This window comes from Pelophylax lessonae (genome assembly GCF_965119305.1).
Source record: "Pelophylax lessonae genome assembly, chromosome: 2".
In the NCBI taxonomy this organism is placed as follows: Eukaryota; Metazoa; Chordata; class Amphibia; order Anura; family Ranidae; genus Pelophylax; species Pelophylax lessonae.
The window spans coordinates 664661657-664684550 of record NC_138769.1 but is presented as its reverse complement, the minus strand read 5'-3'; the positions used below and the strand labels follow the sequence as shown (position 1 = coordinate 664684550).

Here is a 22894-nt window from a genome sequence, read left to right as displayed (position 1 = left end):
GGTAGACCACATGCCTTTTAGCTTTTCCTAAAAGTCAGAGAGGTCTCAAAGTTACGGCAATTAAAAGAGGATGAAATATTAGAAGATACAGTCCCTCTGACGCTGTAGAGGCCAAGAATCCATGTAGAGCATCAGCCAAAGCTCATAATGAAGGGTTAGTGTCTTGATATTACCTTGGAACCCTGTAAAGACCAAAATTGTGTTACACATTTGTATACATGACTAAGATTAAGGGGATTTTTGACTTACCGTAAAATCGATTTCTCTGATGTTCATTGACCGATACAGCTCCTGGTCTTCATAACCGCTGGATTATACTGCCCCCTACAGGAGTAGGACACTAGGCAGAAAACAAAAAAAAAAAAAGTCTACCTATGGGCAGTCCCAGGGGGTATACTCTTTCTGCTATAGGTACTCAGTTTTGTTACAAGCAGTGTCAGAAGATCTACAACTCCAGAGGGGTGGGTGTTGTGTCCGTCAATGAACAGAGAAATGGATTTTAAGTCAAAAATCCCATTTTCTCTTTCGTTCATTGACAGATTCAGCTCCTTATCTTCATAACCATTGGGATATCCCAAAGCAGTGTTAAACATGGAGGGGTGGGAATAGCAAAAAATTCCGAAGGCTAAACCGTAGCCAACCAGGCAACAGGAGCTCAACGAAAACAACTGGCGCCCACCTGAAAAAAAAAAAAAAAGAAAAACACAACACAATACACCCTCAAAGAGGATCAGGTCCTCTCAACAGCAGCCTGCAAAACCTTGCGGCCAAAAGAAGCATCCACAAATGCCAAACACATCCTCTTTATAGAACTTTGTGAAAGTGAACACTGAAGATTAGGTGGCCGCCTTGCAAACCTGCATCACTGACGCCTGACGGAAGGCCCAGGAGGCACTAAGCGCCCGAGTAGAGTGCACCTTGACAGGGAAAAGGAGGAACCCGACCCCTGATGGAATATGCCTGAATCACCGTCCGTCTGATCCATCTGGAAATGGTCTCAGAGGAAGCGGACAACCCTGTCTGAGGCCCATCCGTGAACACAAATAGTGAGTCTGACTTTCCAAAAGACTCCGTAGCTGCCAGGTACACCCTAATTCCCCGGTCCACATACAAGTCATGCAAGACAATTTCCTTTGGATGTGTTGGCATGGGACACAGGGTAGGCAACACAATGTTTTCAAATGAAAAGAGACAACCTTTGAAAGGAACGAAGTACAGAGGCAAAGAGCCACCAAGTAATGTAAATGACAGGATAATGCCGCCAATTCCGACACCCTGCACGCAGAGGTGAAGTAACCAAAAAGGCCACCTTCTGGGACAGCGTAAGCAGGAGAATCTCCCAAAGATTTTTAAAAAGAGGCTTCTGGAGGACTTGAGAGCACCAAATCGAGGTCCCAAGGTGGAAACAGAGACCACACTGGAGGTGTCAAGTGCCTAATTCCCTGAAGAAAAAGTACACACCAGGGAGTATGTGGCCAAAGGCCGTTGAAATAAGACCGGTAAGGTCGACACCTGACCCTTGATAGTACTCAAGGCCAGTTACTGCTCAACCCGCCGTTGAAGAAAGGTGAAGATCGAGCCACCGAAAAAGAGCGAGGATGAACCCAAGAGACTCACACCAGGCAATGTACATCTTCCACGTTCTATGATGATAGATCTTTCTAGAAGTAGGTTTCCTAGCTTTTAACAACGTTGGAACACCGACTCATGACTGTAAAGCAGGATGGAATATTGGTCCTTGGGACAGCAGATCCTCCCTGAAATGAAGCTTCCAAGGAACGTCGGTGAACAGCCACACCAGATCGGCGTACCAAGCCCGGTGAGGCCAGTACAGGGCCACTAAGATGACCGGAATCGCTTCTGCCTCGATCCTATGTAGAAGTCTTGGCAGAAGCTTGAGAGGAGGCAACTGATAAAACACCTCTGGATGAAAGAACCACTCCACTTGGTCCAATGCCTGCCGACTGAGGTAATCCGCCTGCCAGTTTTCCACCCCGGAAATGTATACGGCGGAGAGGGATGGAACAAACCGTTCTGTCCACCTTAAAGCGGTTGTAAACCCTAGAAAAAAAAAAAACCTGCAAGACAAAGGCATAATGGGCTAGTATGCATCGCATACTAGCTCATTATGTGTAACTTACCTTAGAACGAAGCCCCGACACGGACCCCCGGACATCGCTGCGGGCGCTGCCATGATCCCTCGGCGTCTCTTCCGGGTTCGGCGGCTCCGGCGCAATGATTGGCCGGAGCCGCGCGGGAGTGATTTTCCGGCAAGCTCCCGGCAAATTAATTGAAGGTCCCCCCGGACCTTCAGAGCGCATGGGCCGCTCGCTAGAGCAGCTGCATGCACTGTAAATATCTCCTAAACCATGCCGGTTTAGGAGATATTAATTGTACCTACAGGTAAGCCTTATTATAGGCTTACCTGTAGGTAAAAGTGTCAAAAAGCGGGATACTACCGCTTTAAAATGCCGGCTAATTCCAGAGTCCCCAGGACACTTGTTTTGCACCCCCCTGGTGACTGACGTAAGCCACAGCCGTGGCATTGTCCACCTGAATACGATCCAAGGTTCCAGGCAGTCTGATCTCTCAGGGTTCCAAGATATTGATCAGTATTCTGGACTCCTCCAGTGTCCAGATCCCCTGAGCAGAATATTTGCCAAGGACGCCTCCCCAACCGGACAGGCAGGCATTCGTGGTGACCACTGTCCAATACAAGGGGAGGAACCAGAGACTGCAGATTCTTGTCCCATTTGGCCAGAATCTCCCTTGCAGAATCCTCGTATGGAACTATGCAAACAGAACCCCCTCAAAAGGTAGACACCCTCAGGCCCAGCACCCGTATGCAAGTCCGGATGGATGGCCATCTGCTGGACAGCAGGAGAGGAATTGCAGCCTGTAATTTCTGGAGTTTGTCCAGAGGAAGAAGCACTCTGGCTAAGGCTGACTCCAGAGTCAGACCCAGATAGACCAGCTTTGTGGACGGAACTAGAGCAGACATCTGGAAATTCCGAATCCAGCCAAACTCCCGGTTTTTCACCAGGGAAGTAGAAGAATCAGCTCGCAGAAGGAGGTCATCCAAGTAACCCAGTACCGCAAACTAAGCAGGATAGAGGCAAGGGATGCCACCACCAGGCGAATGGACTCCATCCTGAACTTCTACAACCGCACAAGCAGTTCAGCGCCTTTAGGTCCAGGATTGGACACACCTTGCCTTCCTTCCTGTGAACTGTAAACAGGTTTGAGTGAAAACCCTGAAAACGTTTCAAAGTCGGAACTGAGACATCACCCTTGAAGCAACAGCTCTTGTAACACCCCGAACAGACCCTGTAAACGGTCCGGGGACAGACGCAAGTTGGAAGGAAAGAACCTTGCAGGGGGACAAGAGTGAAACTCGATCTTGTAGCCGGAGCAAAATACTTTGTGGACCCACTTGTTTTGTACAAGGGAAGTCCACGGGTCCAGAAACCAACAAAGAAGTCCCCCCCCCCCAATCCCCATGCTGTAGGAGCCTTGTCCGCGGGTCTGGAGAAGCCCGCTCTCGACTTGCCAGACCAGATTTGTTTGGATCCTCCAGGAGGCGGCCCTGAAAGGCTTCGAGCCCTTATCAATCAACCCTGGAGGGACAAAAAAAATAAAATAAATAAAAACGTATGAGCCAAGAAGGCGGGCCCATGTCTACGGAGAGGTTCCTTGCCCTTAGCAGCCTGAAGAAAAGTACTCTTCTCCCCTTTGAGATCTTTATCCAGGGTAGCCCCAAACAGGCGATCTCCTTGATCCACAGACCAACATATGAGCCAAAAGACACGCTGAAAGGACCACTGCGGAAACAGAGAGCCGAGCCACTAGGGGAGCCGCATGAAAAGGAGGCATCACAAATAAACTGCAGCCCCTGGACCAGCTGGTCCGCCAGCTCAGCAAAGGCAGGGGGGAGCTATTCTCCCTCCAGGTCACGGCATAAAAGCTTAGCCCACTCGGTCAGAGTTTGCGACACCAGGTCAATGGTGAATACTGGCCTCAGTGCCGAACCTGCCAGAGTGTACCTATTGCGGGCCACAGCCCCTGCCTTTCTGTCAGCCGGGTCATTAAAAGGCCGGCGACACTTCAAACGGAATCATGGTTGCCTTGTTCCATCTGGAAACCGGAGGCACCACCAACGGTGGAAAAGTCCACTTCTTAATAAGGGACTCCCCACAGGGTTAACGCCTAGTAAATCGCTTCGGGACCCCAAGGGGACGCTTTGGTTGTTACCCCACTCTTTAGCGACAATTCTGTGAAAATAGGTGGGGAAAGGAAACACCTTTGCCGCACTGGATGGCTTGTGAGTGCCAAAGGGAACTTGCGCCTTCGTCGCAGCCGTGTCCTCTATCTTCAAGGTCTCACCAACAGATACAATCAGTGCTTCCACCAGCGCCTTTTCAACGTGGTTACAGATGTGGAGGAATCATCCTCACTATCATAGGTTTCTGGGCACGTAGTTGCAGACCCAGCAGGATGACCCACGTCCGTGGCGGCTGAAACAGATTCATGATCTGATGGGACAGATGAGGCAGGGGAAGGCGGGGGGGGCGCTTTTTGCTAGCTCGCACCCAAAAGCAACCTCCACCTGGGACACAAAGGACTCCAGGACCACCATCAGTGCATCGATGGATGGCTGGGACCCGGAGGGCCCCGCAGCCGCAGAGGGATGGTGGGGGTTGTGCTCCAAAGACTTTATAAGTCAGGGCTTGACAAATTTGCCTGCAATCTAGGAGTCAGCTAAAAAAGTTAGGAGCCAGTTTTTTTTTTTTTAAACTAAGCAGCCGCATCAGGATCGGATTGCACAGCGGTTCACATTTGTGCGATCCGATCCTGTGCGAACTGCAAGATCGCACTGCGATATGCGATCAAACTGGGGATGTCATTAAGATTACATTGACACCCCCAGCGTATCGCATATGGCAGTGTGAACTGCCAGGGGCGCGCTTGCGATGCGGGAACATGCTGCGAATTCGCAGCCTTCCCGCATCGCATAAGTGTGAACCGTGGCTTACAACCAAGCTTTATTTAATAAAACGGATACTAAATTTACAAATAAATACGACTAGAACTCCACTCTCTTCTATAGCGCAATTGGATGGAAACAGACTGTCTCTTTCCATCCGATGCCATCTGATCCGATCAACGGGATGGATAGAAAATAGAACCACCATCCGTCTGTTTTTGGCGGACAGGATCAGATGGCGGCAGATTACTGCTCCATAGAGGAGACTGAAGGGTCCGATCAGGTCTGCCTGAAAAACTGACAGGCGGACCTGATCAGACAGCCCGTGTGAAAGGGGCCTTAGGCTGTGGTATGGCGATGAGGAAAAAAAAAAAAAAAGATTGATATAATATTATATATATATCAATTTTTTTTTTTCTTTTTTAAATAAGAATTGGAAAAAAAAAAAAGTATTTTTTTTTAATAATTTAAAAAAAAAAAAAAGAAAAAATTATTTAATTTTTTTTACATTTAAAAAATAAATTAATAATAATAACCATACTCCCTGTCCACTTACCTTTAAGCAAAGGTAACTGGACAGAGAGATGAAGCCTTAAAAAAACTTTCCTTTCATTTCCTCTTTGGAAGGAGATGGAAAGGCATTAAGAACATGCATTACTCCCGGCCACCACAAGAGGGCGCCAGTTCCCCTAGCCTTTCTCATCTCACAGAAGAAGGCCGAAAAGCCGGGGCCTCAATTTTTGGACAGCGCGGAAGTCCGTGCACTCGAGGAGAAGGTGGGGGGCTCAAAAGGGACAGGACACCCTATGCAGGGCACCCCAGGCGCCAGGTCGCTAATTCTAGTCGCAAATGCGACCTGGCGCCCGGGTTTGTCGAGCCCTGTTATAAGTCACCAGGGGGACCCCACAAAAAGTGTAAAACACTGCAAAGAGACAACCCCCATTACGCTGGCAGCACCACCCAGTAGCCAGGCACAAAGCGATCCTCAGCAGAGAGGTAGATAATCAGGAAAATTTGAACTTCAGATGCGGCGATCAGGAAGTGAAAAGATCCAAGAGTCAGCACCAGGGGATGAGAAGGGGCCCCAACTGCCCGAAATCCCCACCCACAGGGCTCCACTGTCATGGTCACCGCTATTTTCAATGGCAAACCACTGCAAAATGGCCGCCGGACTACACAAACATAGCTGCAGTGCATAGAAACATACAGAATACAGCAAAATTGTGTCACCACGAGAGACCTAGGAGGGATCCCTGGGCTTCAAGGACAGGATGGCCCTGGCAGGAGCCCCCACCAGGTACAACCCACCCCCGCACAGCCGATCGTCCGATCACCGGCGGCGCACCCCCCTGGCCTCCATCGCACCTCATCAGCGTGTGTTGCAGGGTACTGACACTACGATGTCTACTGCATTGGGGTGCAATTTACAATGAAGTGACATCATAACCAGATTTGTGTTAATAACACAAACAGAATTCCAGTGTCCTTATAAGTGCCTTATAAGAGATATCGCACAATCATCCCCCCCGTAATGCAGATGAGGAGGGGTTTGTAGTCCAGATCAGGAGCGCAGCCTAGGGTGACAACAATGCTCCTCTAAATGAACGCAGCCACCACATCTACAGACTGGTAAGCTGCCATTTATCACATTTCTGCTATTGGGTGTAGATACGCTTTAAGTTTAATGCACACCCCTGTCTGCTGCCTATGCAGCTTATGGGGGCATTCACCTCTATAGAGACTACACAGTGCAGAAAGATGGAGGTTAAACACTTATGCCCTATACACACATGCAGATTATCTGAAGACTTTTGTCTGCAGACTTACCTTTTCTATGTAGTGCAAGGGCCTGCCGGATTGCATACAAATTGAAAGTGTTTAGGTTTGACCTCATATTATATGGTTTTGGTAAGTCTGCAGACAAAAGTCTGCAGATAATCTGCACGTGTGTACGGGGCATTACAGACCAAGCCCCCTCTGACACTTTTTGTTTACAAGTAAAAATCTGTATCCCAGTCAGTCTTAGTCCGTAGGGTATAATATTGGGTTGGCCCACCCTTTGCGGCTATAACAGCTTCAGCTCATCTAGGAAGGCTGTCCACAAGGTTTAGGAGTGTCTCTATTGGAATGTTTGACCATTCTTCCAGAAGCACATTTGTGAGGTCAGGCATCAATGTTGGACAAGAAGACCTGGCTCACAGTCTCCGCTCCAATTCATTCCAATGGTGTTCTATCGAGGGTTGTGGTCACTGCCAGGCCTTCTCATCCAACATCAGTGCCTGACCTCACAAATGTGCTTCTGGAAGAATGGTCAACCATTCCCATAGACACTCCTAATCCTTGTGGACAGCCTTCCCAGAAGAGTTGAAGCTGTTATAGCTGCAAAGAGTGGACCAACTCAATATTGAACCCTACAAACTAAGACTGGGATGCCATTAAAGTTCGTGTGTGTGTGTGTAAAGGCAGGCGTCCCAATACTTTTGACAATATAGTGTACTTAAAAATCTCCACAGGAGACATTTTAAAAATCTTACAGTTTAACCACTTCCCGCCCGCCCTATAGGCGATTGACGGCGGGAATGTGGTTGCATTATCCTGACCAGACGTCATATTACGGCGGCAGGATAATGCGCTCTGCGCGCCCCCCGGTCCCGCCCACCAGTGCCCTCCCCATCAGTGCTGCCCACCAGTGCCCATCATTGCCATCTATCAGTTCCGCCCACCAGTGCCCATTATTGCCCACCAGTGCCGTCTATCAGTGCCCATCAGTGCAGGAAAAAACTTATTTACAAAATTGTATAACAAACAAAAAACTTTTTTTTTTTTTTTCAAACTTTTCGGTCTTTTTTTTGATTTGTTTAGCAAAAAAGAAAAAAACCTTGCGGTCATCAAATCCCACCAAAAGAAAGCTCTATTTGTGGGGGGAAATGACAAATTTGGTTTAGGTACAGTGTTCAATAACCGCGCAACTGTCATTCAAAATGCAACAGCGCTAAAAGCTGAAAATTGGCCTGGGCAGGAAGGGGTGAAAGTGCCCGGTATTAAAGTGGTTAAAGTTACACAGGAGGTCTAGTGCTAGAATTATTGCTCTCGCTATAACGCTTACGGTGATACCTCACGTATGGTACAAACGCCGACAACATGTGCGTGCCACCTATGTATGCGTTCGCCACTGTGCCCAGGTAAAGGGGAACTTCCAAAAAAATGTATTACTTATTTTATTGATTTGTTTTTCTTTTACTGTCCACTTTTTTTTTTATTACTTTTGTTCCTATCACAAGAAATGTAAACATTCCTTGAGACAGAAATAAGGGATGACAGGTTCTCTTTATGGAGACATGTGGTGTCTCTAAGATCCCCAAATCTCTCTCCTGAAAAACACGAGACCAAAAAAGAAAAAAAAAATGTATACTTTCCAGAACAGAAAAAAAATGACAGTGTTTACATCTGCCAGATCCAGAAGTGACAGCATGACATTGCTTCTGACCTCACAGGACCATAGAGATGGCTGGCGACTGTCTGGTCCACAGCCAGCTCTATGATAACCTGGTGACACTGTCGGACCAGATCCCAGGCTCCCTGATTGGATGTCTGGAGAGGCAGCGGTGGGTAAACATTCCCTCCCACCATCTGTAAAAGCAATACATTGACTGATTAACCGCTAGGATGGCTTTTACATAAATGGGAATCGTTGGCTGAAAAAACAATACCAGGTTGACGCCCCCCCATAACTGTACTCTTCTGTCTCTGCTTCCCCCCCCCCCCAACACTGCGCAGTCTCTGCCCCCCCCCCATACTGCACTGTCACTGTCTACCCCTACCCCCCAATACTGAGGTGTCTCTGCCTACCCCACCCCCAACACTGCGCTGTCTCTGTTACCCCCCAATACTTCATTGTCTCCACCTACACCCCCCCAATACTGAGCTGTCTCTTCCTACCCCCCAATACTGAGCTGTCTCTTCCTACCCCCCAATACTGAGCTGTCTCTTCCTACCCCCCAATACTGAGCTGTCTCTTCCTACCCCCCAATACTGAGCTGTCTCTTCCTACCCCCCAATACTGAGCTGTCTCTTCCTACCCCCCAATACTGAGCTGTCTCTTCCTACCCCCCAATACTGAGCTGTCTCTTCCTACCCCCCAATACTGAGCTGTCTCTTCCTACCTCCAATACTGAGCTGTCTCTTCCAATCCCCCAATAATGAGCTGTCTCTTCCTACTCCCCAATACTGAGCTGTCTCTTCCTATCCCCCCCCCCCAATACTGAGCTGTCTCTTCCTACTCCCCCCCCCCCCAATACTGAGCTGTCTCTTCCTACTCCCCCCCCCAATACTGAGCTGTCTCTTCCTACTCCCCCCCCCCAATACTGAGCTGTCTCTTCCTACTCCCCCCCCCCAATACTGAGCTGTCTCTTCCTACTCCCCCCCCAATACTGAGCTGTCTCTTCCTACTCCCCCCCCCCAATACTGAGCTGTCTCTTCCTACTCCCCCCCCAATACTGAGCTGTCTCTTCCTACTCCCCCCAATACTGAGCTGTCTCTTCCTACCCCCCCCCAATACTGAGCTGTCTCTTCCTACCCCCCCCCCCCCCAATACTGAGCTGTCTCTTCCTACCCCCCAATACTGAGCTGTCTCTTCCTACCCCCCAATACTAAGCTGTCTCTTCCTACCTCCAATACTGAGCTGTCTCTTCCAATCCCCCAATACTGAGCTGTCTCTTCCTATCCCCCCCAATACTGAGCTGTCTCTTCCTACCCCCCAATACTAAGCTGTCTCTTCCTACCTCCAATACTGAGCTGTCTCTTCCAATCCCCCAATACTGAGCTGTCTCTTCCTATCCCCCCCAATACTGAGCTGTCTCTTCCTACTCCCCCCCAATACTGAGCTGTCTCTTCCTACTCCCCCCCAATACTGAGCTGTCTCTTCCTACTCCCCCCCAATACTGAGCTGTCTCTTCCTACTCCCCCCCCCCCCAATACTGAGCTGTCTCTTCCTACTCCCCCCCCCAATACTGAGCTGTCTCTTCCTACTCCCCCCCCCCCAATACTGAGCTGTCTCTTCCTACTCCCCCCCCCAATACTGAGCTGTCTCTTCCTACCCCCCCAATACTGAGCTGTCTCTTCCTACTCCCCCCCCCCCCAATACTGAGCTGTCTCTTCCTACCCCCCCAATACTGAGCTGTCTCTTCCTACCCCCCCCCCAATACTGAGCTGTCTCTTCCTACCCCCCCCCCAATACTGAGCTGTCTCTTCCTACCCCCCCCAATACTGAGCTGTCTCTTCCTACCCCCCCCCCCAATACTGAGCTGTCTCTTCCTACCCCCCCCCCCAATACTGAGCTGTCTCTTCCTACCCCCCCCCCCAATACTGAGCTGTCTCTTCCTACCCCCCCCCCCAATACTGAGCTGTCTCTTCCTACCCCCCCCCCAATACTGAGCTATCTCTTCCTACCCCCCCCCCAATACTGAGCTGTCTCTTCCTACCCCCCCCCCCAATACTGAGCTGTCTCTTCCTACCCCCCCCCAATACTGAGCTATCTCTTCCTACCCCCCCCCCCAATACTGAGCTGTCTCTTCCTACCCCCCCCCCCAATACTGAGCTGTCTCTTCCTACCCCCCCCCCAATACTGAGCTGTCTCTTCCTACCCCCCCCCCCCCCCCAATACTGAGCTGTCTCTTCCTACCCCCCCCCCCCCCCAAAATACTGAGCTGTCTCTTCCTACCCCCCCCCCCCCCCCAATACTGAGCTGTCTCTTCCTACTCCCCCCCAATACTGAGCTGTCTCTTCCTACTCCCCCCCCAATACTGAGCTGTCTCTTCCTACCCCCCCAATACTGAGCTGTCTCTTCCTACTCCCCCCCCCCCCAATACTGAGCTGTCTCTTCCAACCCCCCCAATACTGAGCTGTCTCTTCCTACCCCCCCCAATACTGAGCTGTCTCTTCCTACCCCCCCAATACTGAGCTGTCCCTTCCTACCCCCCCAATACTGAGCTGTCCCTTCCTACCCCCCCCCCCCCCCAATACTGAGCTGTCTCTTCCTACCCCCCCCCCCAATACTGAGCTGTCTCTTCCTACCCCCCCCCCCAATACTGAGCTGTCTCTTCCTACCCCCCCCCCCCCAATACTGAGCTATCTCTTCCTACCCCCCCCCCCCAATACTGAGCTGTCTCTTCCTACCCCCCCCAATACTGAGCTGTCTCTTCCTACCCCCCCCCCCCCAATACTGAGCTGTCTCTTTCTACCCCCCCAATACTGAGCTGTCTCTTCCTACCCCCCAATACTGAGCTGTCTCTTCCTACCCCCCCCCCCAATACTGAGCTGTCTCTTCCTACCCCCCCCCCCCCCCCAATACTGAGCTGTCTCTTCCTACCCCCCCCCCCCCAATACTGAGCTGTCTCTTCCTACCCCCCCCCCAATACTGAGCTGTCTCTTCCTACCCCCCCCCCCCAATACTGAGCTGTCTCCTTCTACCCCCCCCCCCAATACTGAGCTGTCTCTTCCTACTCCCCCCCCCAATACTGAGCTGTCTCTTCCTACTCCCCCCCCCCCCAATACTGAGCTGTCTCTTCCTACTCCCCCCCCCAATACTGAGCTGTCTCTTCCTACTCCCCCCCCCAATACTGAGCTGTCTCTTCCTACCCCCCCCCCCCAATACTGAGCTGTCTCTTTCGACCCCCCCAATACTGAGCTGTCTCTTTCTACCCCCCCAATACTGAGCTGTCTCTTCCTCCCCCCCAATACTGAGCTGTCTCTTCCTACCCCCCAATACTGAGCTGTCTCTTCCTACCCCCCCCCCAATACTGAGCTGTCTCTTCCTACCCCCCCCCCCAATACTGAGCTGTCTCTTCCTACCCCCCCCCCAATACTGAGCTGTCTCTTCCTACCCCCCCCCCCCAATACTGAGCTGTCTCTTCCTACCCCCCCCCCCCCAATACTGAGCTGTCTCTTCCTACCCCCCCCCCCCCCAATACTGAGCTGTCTCTTCCTACTCCCCCCCCCCCAATACTGAGCTGTCTCTTCCTATCCCCCCCCCAATACTCAGCTGTCTCTTCCTATCCCCCCCCAATACTCAGCTGTCTCTTCCTATCCCCCCTCGCCCATACTGAGCTGTCTCTTCCTATCCCCCCTCCCCCATACTGAGATGTCTCTTCCTATCCCCCCCAATACTGAGCTGTCTCTTCCTACCCCCCAATACTGAGCTGTCTCTTCCTACCCCCCAATACTGAGCTGTCTCTTCCTACCCCCCAATACTGAGCTGTCTCTTCCTACCCCCCAATACTGAGCTGTCTCTTCCTACCCCCCCCCCAATACTGAGCTGTCTCTTCCTACCCCCCCCCCCCCCCAATACTGAGCTGTCTCTTCCTACTCCCCCCCCCAATACTGAGCTGTCTCTTCCTATCCCCCCCCCAATACTGAGTTGTCTCTTCCTATCCCCACCCCCCAATACTCAGCTGTCTCTTCCTATCCCCCCTCCCCCATACTGAGCTGTCTCTTCCTATCCCCCCTCCCCCATACTGAGCTGTCTCTTCCTATCCCCCAATACTGAGCTGTCTCTTCCTACCCCCCAATACTGAGCTGTCTCTTCCTACCCCCCCCCAATACTGAGCTGTCTCTTCCTACCCCCCCCCCCCCAATACTGAGCTGTCTCTTCCTACTCCCCCCCCCAATACTGAGCTGTCTCTTCCTATCCCCCCCCCCAATACTGAGTTGTCTCTTCCTATCCCCACCCCCCAATACTCAGCTGTCTCTTCCTATCCCCCCTCCCCCATACTGAGCTGTCTCTTCCTATCCCCCCTCCCCCATACTGAGCTGTCTCTTCCTATCCCCCCCCAATACTGAGCTGTCTCTTCCTACCCCCCAATACTGAGCTGTCTCTTCCTACCCCCCCCCCAATACTGAGCTGTCTCTTCCTACCCCCCCCCCCAATACTGAGCTGTCTCTTCCTACCCCCCCCCCCAATACTGAGCTGTCTCTTCCTACCCCCCCCCCAATACTGAGCTGTCTCTTCCTACCCCCCCCCCCAATACTGAGCTGTCTCTTCCTACCCCCCCCCAATACTGAGCTGTCTCTTCCTACTCCCCCCCCCAATACTGAGCTGTCTCTTCCTACTCCCCCCCCCCCCAATACTGAGCTGTCTCTTCCTACTCCCCCCCCAATACTGAGCTGTCTCTTCCTACTCCCCCCCCCAATACTGAGCTGTCTCTTTCGACCCCCCCAATACTGAGCTGTCTCTTTCTACCCCCCCAATACTGAGCTGTCTCTTCCTCCCCCCCAATACTGAGCTGTCTCTTCCTACCCCCCAATACTGAGCTGTCTCTTCCTACCCCCCCCCCCCCAATACTGAGCTGTCTCTTCCTACCCCCCCCCCCAATACTGAGCTGTCTCTTCCTACCCCCCCCCCCCCCAATACTGAGCTGTCTCTTCCTACCCCCCCCCCCCAATACTGAGCTGTCTCTTCCTACCCCCCCCCCAATACTGAGCTGTCTCTTCCTACCCCCCCCCCCCAATACTGAGCTGTCTCTTCCTACTCCCCCCCCCCCCAATACTGAGCTGTCTCTTCCTATCCCCCCCCCAATACTCAGCTGTCTCTTCCTATCCCCCCCCAATACTCAGCTGTCTCTTCCTATCCCCCCTCGCCCATACTGAGCTGTCTCTTCCTATCCCCCCTCCCCCATACTGAGATGTCTCTTCCTATCCCCCCCAATACTGAGCTGTCTCTTCCTACCCCCCAATACTGAGCTGTCTCTTCCTACCCCCCAATACTGAGCTGTCTCTTCCTACCCCCCAATACTGAGCTGTCTCTTCCTACCCCCCAATACTGAGCTGTCTCTTCCTACCCCCCCCCAATACTGAGCTGTCTCTTCCTACCCCCCCCCCCAATACTGAGCTGTCTCTTCCTACTCCCCCCCCCAATACTGAGCTGTCTCTTCCTATCCCCCCCCCCAATACTGAGTTGTCTCTTCCTATCCCCACCCCCCAATACTCAGCTGTCTCTTCCTATCCCCCCTCCCCCATACTGAGCTGTCTCTTCCTATCCCCCCTCCCCCATACTGAGCTGTCTCTTCCTATCCCCCAATACTGAGCTGTCTCTTCCTACCCCCCAATACTGAGCTGTCTCTTCCTACCCCCCCCCAATACTGAGCTGTCTCTTCCTACCCCCCCCCCCCAATACTGAGCTGTCTCTTCCTACTCCCCCCCCCAATACTGAGCTGTCTCTTCCTATCCCCCCCCCCCCAATACTGAGTTGTCTCTTCCTATCCCCACCCCCCAATACTCAGCTGTCTCTTCCTATCCCCCCTCCCCCATACTGAGCTGTCTCTTCCTATCCCCCCTCCCCCATACTGAGCTGTCTCTTCCTATCCCCCCCCAATACTGAGCTGTCTCTTCCTACCCCCCAATACTGAGCTGAACATATAGACTGCATTATAGGAAGTCATAGAGAGCCTCAGCCATTCCCAGAATGAGCGCTCACCCTCCCGGCATGAGATGACTGAGTCTGTATGTCTGTCCACCGACCTGACTGACTCCAGTGACCGCACACTCCCGGGCGGCTCCTGTCATATGCGGCTGATCAGGAGAGGACATCGAGGAACGGGGCATGACTTTTAGTCAATGCACGATGTGCATAGCTTGGGTCATGATGACGTCAAGTCACGTCGCCGGGTCACACGCAGGCGCAATGCCACGACCGAACAGGCAAAGCAGCAGCAACTCAGTCGGAGCTCCAGTCGGCCTCGGCTGGCCCCGGTGCTGCGCATGCGCAACTCCCAGCAGAGTCAGCCGACAGAGTTAAGCCATGTTTTTAAAGGGCACTCTTCTCCTGTCACAAACATTTATAGACATGGGAAAAGTGGCCGGTTTTTACATGCCCCCCCCCCCCCCCCTCCATAAAGAGGACCCGTCATGCTGTAAAATGTCAAAACATTGTCATCTTAGGTCCATGGCCATTGTTCTGTCAGAATAGCGTTACCTATCAGATTCTGCTATCAGAAGTGACGTACGGAGTAGAACAACTTACTGGAAATGTGCCATGCATTCCAACATGGCCGCTATGCGTTCCAATAGGTTTCCTGATGTGACAGAACACGAAGCAGAGGCGGACATCTTCTTACACCCACGCAAGTCTTCACTTTTACATTTATTTTAGCAGTAAACTCACCTTATATACTGAAATAGACAATTTCACCGCGACCGAGTGAAATAATCTATTTCACTATATAATCAGTTTGTTGCTGAGCAGTGCTGGGTGTACCAAGATGGCCGTCGCCACTTTCTACCTGCAGGTTTCTTGCTATACTTACTAGAATGCAATAATAATACAAATGTAATACTGTGATTCGGTATATAAGGTGAGTTTACTGCTAAAATACATGTAAAATTCAGGACGTGCATGGGTGTAGGAAGATGTCCGCATCTGCTTCGTGTTCTGTCACATCAGGAAATCTATTGGAACGCATAGCGGCCATGTTGGAATGCATGGTGCATGCGCAGTAAGTCTCTAACGGTAGCAGAATTCTGACACAACACCAGGAAACTACCTAGTCCTTAATCCCATTGAGAACTCGTGGTCAATCCTCAAGAAGCGGGCGAACAAAAAAAAACCCCACAAATTCTAACAAACTCCAAGCACTGATTATGCAAGAATGGTCTGCCATCAGTTTCAGTCAGGATGTGGCCCAGAAGTTGATTGACTGCATGCCAGGGTGGATTGCAAATGTCTTGAAAAAGAAGGGTCAAAACTGCAAATATTAAAGCGGAGTTCCGGCCACAAAATCAACATAATCGAATTTGTGGCCATCCGCTTGCTTTTAGTAACCTGAAAAGGAAATGGATAGTTACGATTTTTTTTTCTTTACTTACCGTGTTATCGTAGAAAAATATACTCACCTTTCTTCCACTTCCTCCCTCGGCGGCCACGGCCCGCGCCGTCACTTCCGGTTTGCAATGATTCCTGTTAGCTGAACGTCATCGCTCTCAGGAATCAATGCGACGGCACCGGCCCCGCTCGTCACTTCCGGTGCGCCTGCACCGGAAGTGGCGAGCGGGGCAGGGGCAGTGCATCGTGGGACCGAAGAGGTCGGAAGAGGATCGCGCTGGCCTCAGCTGCCCACATCCGAGATGGCAACGCTGGAGAAGAAATTTTAAAGGTGAGTATTTCTTCTTGCAGGTAAGTGCGACCCGGGACACTACAGAGGCTAGCCATTGTGGAATGTACTAGCCCTGACTGTCCCGGGGGTATTTTTATTGAAAATTTTTTTTCATGGCCGGAACTCTGCTTTAACTCTTTTTCTATAAACTTAAAGTGATTGTAAAGGTTCAAACTTTTTTAATAAAAATAACAAACATGTTACACTAACCTCTTCTGTACAATGGTCTTGCAAAGAGCAGCCCAGAACCTCCTATTTTTTGGTGCCCCGCCGGCGCTCCTGGCTCCTCCCCTTCATCAGGTGCCCCCACAGAGAGCCACTTTCCATGGGGGCACCCATGCTAGCGCACTCACAAGTCTTGCTGCTGCGTCCATTGACGCAGACAGCAGGACTCAGCCCCACCCCTGTGTCGCTGGATTTGATTGAGAGTAGCGGGAGCCAATGGCTCCTGCTGACATCAGTCTATACCATAAGGACCCGAGGCAGCACATCGCTGGAACAGATGGGCTCAGGTAAGAAAAAGAGGGGCTCTGGGAGCAGCTGCAGCACAGAAGGTTTTTCACCTTAATGCATAGAAAGGCATTTGAGTTGTAAAGGCAGAAGGTTTATTTTATCTTAATGCATTCTATGCATTAAGATAAAAAGCCTTCTGTGTGTAGCAGCCGCCCTAACACCCCCTAATACTTACCTGAGCCTCATTTTGCTCCAGCAATGTCCACGAGTCCCTCGGCTGTCTGGGACTCTCCCTTCTGATTGACTGAGACACAGCCATGGCACCATTGGCTCCCGCTGTTGTCAATCAATGTCAGTTAGCCAATCAGGAGAGAGAGGGGGTGGGGCTGAACAGTAGCTACGTGTCTGATTGGACACACAGAGCTGCAGCTCGGCTCAGGTTCTCCCATAGCAAGCTGCCTGCTGTGGGAGCACTCGACAGGAGGGAGGGGCCAGGAGCAGCTAAGTGGGACCTGAGAAAAGGAGAATCTGGGCTTCACTGTGCAAAACCAACTGCACAGAAGAGGTGAGTATAACATGTTTGGTTTAAAAAAAAAAAAAAAACACGAGACTTTACAATTTATTTTAAGGTAAAAAAGACCTTGAGACTTTACAATCCCATTATTGTAATTATCAATAAAAGCCTTTGACACTTATGAAATGCTTGTAATTATACTTCAGTATACCATGGGAACATCTGACAAAAAGATCTAAAAACACTGAAGCAGCAGACTTTGGCTCCTTACACACGGTCCGCTGTCCGGTGCGGACCGTTCTCTGCTCAGCAGGGATCGATCCGCCGATTCCCGCTGAGCAGGCGGATGACAGCTCTGTCTCTGCTCTGTGTGCAGAGAGGGAGATGTCAGAGCCCCGCTGCTCTCTATGGGGAATCGGATGAGAGCGGACCGTCTGTCCGCTCTCATCCGATCCCATCCGATCCCCTGGACGGATGGAAAATAGGGTTTCCACCCGTCCAAATTTCACAGACAGGATCGGATGCGGATGGCAGCGGGTGTCAGCACACATGTCTCCGCTGACATCCGCTGCCCCATAGGGATGCATGTAGGATCTGATTAGATCCACCTAAAAACCTGACAGGCGGATCTGACCGGATCGTTCGTGTGAAAGAGGCCTTTGTGAAAATGAATGTGTCAATTAATGTGTCATTCTTAAAACTTTTGGCCAAGGCTGTACACCCCCAGCTACATGTCAGCACCGGGTACACACACACTGACAGCACCAGCCTGGAGATCCGGTGGTGCTATAAACTCATCTGCCACTTTGTTAGGTACAACTGTTTATCTGCTTGGTAAGACACAGATTGCTAATCAGCCAATCACATGGCAGCAACTCAATGCATTTAGGCATCTAGACGTGGTAAAGATGACTTGTTGAAGTTCAAACTGAGCATCAGCATGGGAAATAACAGGGATTTAAGTGACATTGAAGGTGGCATGGTTGTTGGTCTCAGACAGGCTGGTCTGAGTATTTAAAAAACTGCTGATTTACTGGGATTTTTATGCACAAATATCTCTCGGGTTTACAGGGAAGGGTCCCAAAAAGAGAAAATATCCCATGAGCAGCAGTTGTGTGGACGAAAATGCCTTGTTGATGTCAGAGGTCAGTGGAGAATGAATAAGACTGGTTTGAGATGATAGAAAGGCAACAGTAACTAAAATAACCACTCGTTACAACCAAGTTATGCAGAATACAATCTCTGAATGCACAACACTTGGTACCTTGAAGCAGATGGGCTACAGCAGCAGAACACCACACTTGGTGCCACTCCTATCAGCTAAGAACATTAAAACTGAGGCCACAATTCACACAGGCTCACCAAAATTGGACAATAGAAGATTGGAAAACATTGCCTGGTCTGATGAGTCTCAATTTCAGCTGCGGCATTCAGATAGTGGGGTCAGAATTTTGCGTAAACAACATGAAAGCATGGATCCATCCTGCCTTGTATCAATGGTTCAGGCTGGTGGTGGTGGTGCAATGGTGTGGGGGATATTTTCTTGGCACACTTTGGGCTCCTTAGTACCAATTGAGCATCGTTTAAACGCCATGGCCTGCCTGCGTATTGTTGTTGATCATGTCCATCCCTTTATAACTAAACTGTACCCATCTTCTGATGGCTCCTTCCAGCAGGATAAGATTCCAGAAGTGTGTCTTTTAAATGATAGAAACGCTATCCGCATTTCTATTGGCTCCTACAGCTAAAATGACAGAAGTGAAATTGCTAGCAATGTCACTCTCAGCCTCCAAGTACACATGGGGACCAGTGTGAGCCCCAATAATATATTACCAATATCAGCAGTAATATAATATATACAAAAGCAGGCAGCAGTCTTTTAATATAATATATACAAAAGTAGAAGTATTTTCTTATAATAAAAAACAGCAGTCATTTAATTTAAAATATATTAATATATACAGTATCTCACAAAAATGAGTACATTCCTCACATTTTTGAAAATATTTTATTCAATCTTTCATGTGATAACACTGAAGAAATGACACTTTGTTACAATGTAAAGTAGTGAGTGTACAGCTTGTATAACAGTGTAAATTTGCCGTCCCCTCAAGATAACTCAACACACAGCCATTAATGTCTAAACCGCTGGCAGCAAAAGTGAGTACTCCCCTAAGTGAAAATGTCCAAATTGGGCCCAATTAGCGATTCCCCCCGGTGTCATGTGACTTGTTAGTGTTACAAGGTCTCAGGTGTGAATGGTGAACAGTTGTGTTAAATCTGGTGTTATCGCTCTCACTTGCTCATAGTGGTCACTGGAGGTTCAACATGGCACCTTGTGGCAAAGAACTCTCTGAGGATCTGAAAAAAAGAATTGTTGCTCTACATAAAGATGGCCTAGGCTATAAGAAGATTTCCAAGACCCAGAAATTGAGCTGCAGCATGGTGGCCAAGACCATACATTGATTTAACAGGACAGGTTCTACTCAGAACAGGCCTCGCCATGGTCGACCAAAGAAGTTGAGTGCATGTGCTCAGCGTCATATCCATAGGTTGTCTTTGGGAAATAGACTAATGAGTGCTGCCAGCATTGCTGCAGAGGTTGAAGGGGTGGGGGGTCAGTATGTCAGTTCTCAGACCATACGCCGCACAGTGCATCAAATTGGTCTGCATGGCTTGCATCCCAGAAGGAAGCCTCTTCTAAAGATGATGCACAAGAAAGCCCGCAAACAGTTTGCTAAAGACAAGCAGACTAAGGACTTGGATTACTGGAACCATGTCCTGTGGTCTGATAAGACCAAGATAAATTTATTTGGTTCAGATGGTCTCAAGCGTGTGTGGCGGCAACCAGGTGAGGAGTACAAAGACAAGTGTGTCTTGCCTACAGTCAAGCATGGTGGTGGGAGTGTCATGGTCGGGGGCTGCATAAGTTCTGCCGGCACTGGCGAGCCACAGTTCATGGAGGGAACGATGAATGCCAACATGATCTCCTCCCTTTGGAGGCTGGGCCACAGGGCAGTATTCCAACATGATAACGACCCCAAACACACCTCCAAGACGACCGCTGCCTTGCTAAAAATGCTGAGGGTAAAGGTGATGGACTTGCCAAGCATTTCCGCAGATCTAAACCCTATTGAGCATCTGTGGGGCATCTTCAAATGGAAGGTAGAGGAGCGCAAGGTGTCTAACATCTACCAGCTCCGTGATGTTGTGGCAATCTGTGGAGCTCTGGTGAGCTCCATGCTCAAGATGGTTAAGGCAGTGCTGAAAAATAATGGTGGCCAAACAAAATATTGACACTTTGGGTCCAATTTAGACATTTCCAATAAGGGGTGTACTCACTTTTGTTGCCAGTCGTTTAGACATTAATGGCTGTGTGTTGAGTTATTTTAAGAGGACAGCAAATTTACACTGTTATACAAGCTGTACACTCACTACTTTACATTGTAGCAACGCGTCATTTCTTCAGTGTTGTCACATGAAAAGATTGAATAAAATATTTACAAAAATGTGAGGGGTGTACTCACTTTTGTGAGATACTGTATATGTATAAGCTATTGGGATTTGATCACAGATATATCTTATTTCTATTGCAGTGGAGGTCAGTGACCAGATCTGAACCTACAGCTCTACTACAACTTGTGTTTATTTGCCCCATATTGGCATGATATCCACTAGGGTGTTTGCATTTTGCAGAGCAGAGTAGGGACTGGCAAGAGAGGGATTACTTTGACGCAGTTGGCCAGCTTAATCATATATTGCAATGCATATGAACAAAAAGTCCCTATTATTGTGGAAATTTTGTCAGAAAGGTTGTATAGCAGTGTACAGAGGGTTCATCCAGAATTTTTAGACTCCTTTAGCACCTGATGGGTTAATACAATTTTTAGACTGTGAAAAAGTCTCACACATGTAGTATTACCATACTAGAGAGGAGTCACAGAATGTGTTCTAAGTATGACTATGCGGAGCATTAGATATATCTCATTACTTGATGAATTTGTGTACAAAGGATACATTTTCATTTTCATTTTGCAATTTCCAAAAACTTGTGTCAAAAATGAAGTCTTCAAAAGACTCCCCATTCTTTTTAGAAAATACCTTGTGATTTTTCCCTTTCCAAATGTGGTCATTTTGTGGGTGTTTCTGCTTTCCCGATGCTCCTGGGCCTACAAAAAAAGTCATAGGTAGTCAAAAAATTAGATGTGTAATTTATGTTCTTAGAAAGCCTGTGTCATGGGCTTGCAATAGTGTTTGGCAGCTTACCTGCTCCTTCATGTCTGCATTAGAGGCCAGATTCCCCTTCTGGCTCCTTTTTATCATCTCTCCTTCCTGTTCGGCCCCACCCCAGGCCATCACAGGAAGTCTATATTAACCAGTGCACTGCAGGTCTGCTTTGCTGTTCAACAGTGTATGTTTCTTGTTTCCTGTCTGCCGTGTGCTTGATCTATCTTTCTGTGTACCAGCTTTGGCTTGTCTCAGACTATTCCTGTTTGCCTGTTACCCTGACCTTCGGCCTGTCCCTTGGTTACCCTCGTCTGCCTGTTGCCCCGAACTCGGCTTACCCATCACCCTTCCGTGTGTCCTAAGTGGCGACTTTCCCTCTCTCCCTACGGAGCGTGATCCGGGGGACCCCAGGAGCCGCGACCTGGGCCCAGCTGCAGCCAAGTCCATCCTCAGCACTAGAGGCTCTGGTGAACACCTGCTGGGTCTTAGACTCTGCGCCCTGGGGAATCTTGGGCTCACGTTCCGGTCCAGTCAGCTATCGGGTTCACTACCTTGCGCTGCACCCCTGCCTCCAACAGGGTGCAGTTGTCACCTGGCCACAGGTGACCTGACAGTTTGAACAGCCATGAACCCGGCCGACGTGCCGCACCCTCCAGATGATCCATTACAGGGCTTAGTTCGCAGACTCGAGACGCAAGAAGCTAATCAGACTCAGGTGATGCGATTCCTACAGGTTCTGGCTTCCCGCTTTGAACAGCTTCAGACCTCGTTGGGAACCCCGAATCCACAACCCCAAGAGTTACCAGTGGTTGGGCCTGTCGCGCCTGTCGCAGATTCGCATTCGCTGCAACTACCTCCTCCAATCCGTTTTTCTGGAGACTCCAAGGCCTCCAAGGGGGTTTCTTAGCCAATGCACCATCCATTTTGAGCTTCAGCCGCAAAACTTCCGGTCAGATCGGGCAAAGGTAGCCTATATTATTTCCCTCCTTTCTGGTGAAGCTCTAGCCATGGCTGCCCCCCTATGGGAGAAGAATGATCCGGTAGTTTCCAACCTGTCCGACTTCTTGAACCTCTTTCGTAACATCTTCGAGGAGCCGGCTCGGGTTTCTTCAGCGGCAAGTGCTCTTTTATGTCTCCGCCAAGAATCCTGTTCAGTGGGACAATATGCTCTCCAGTTCCGTATCCTCTCAGCTGAATTGAGCTGGAACAATGAGGCCCTGGTCGATACCTTTTTGCAGGGTCTCTCTGACTGAGTGAAGGACGAATTAGCGGGAAGAACCATTCCCGTCGGTCTGGACGATGTCATCTCCTTATGCAACCAGATCGATATTCGTTTTCAGGAGAGGTCCATAGAAAAAAGACACCAACACTCCCTAGGTCCTAGCCAGTCTGAGCTCCCCTCACTTCGTCCCGTGGAGTATCCTCTGCCTGTTGGGAAACCTATGCAGCCCATAGAAAAAAGATGCCAACACTCCCTAGGTCCTAGCCAGTCTGAGCTTCCCTAACTTCGTTCCGCGGAGCATCCTCTGCCTGTTGAGGAACCTATGCAGCTGGGCCGGACCAGACTAACCC

General features: G+C 50.0%; 1 protein-coding gene across 1 annotated transcript in view; it reads right to left on the bottom strand.

Annotated features, from left to right (window-relative positions):
- ALKBH8 (alkB homolog 8, tRNA methyltransferase) overlaps positions 1-14582 on the bottom strand; it is a 113004-nt gene extending 98422 nt beyond the window's left edge. Inside the window, exon 1 of the mRNA XM_082245351.1 lies at positions 14498-14582. Within this exon, the coding sequence (XP_082101477.1) occupies positions 14498-14581 (84 nt within the window). The 5' untranslated portion in view covers position 14582. The remainder of the gene's footprint in view (positions 1-14497) is intronic.
- Between the last annotated feature and the right edge of the window lie 8312 nt (positions 14583-22894).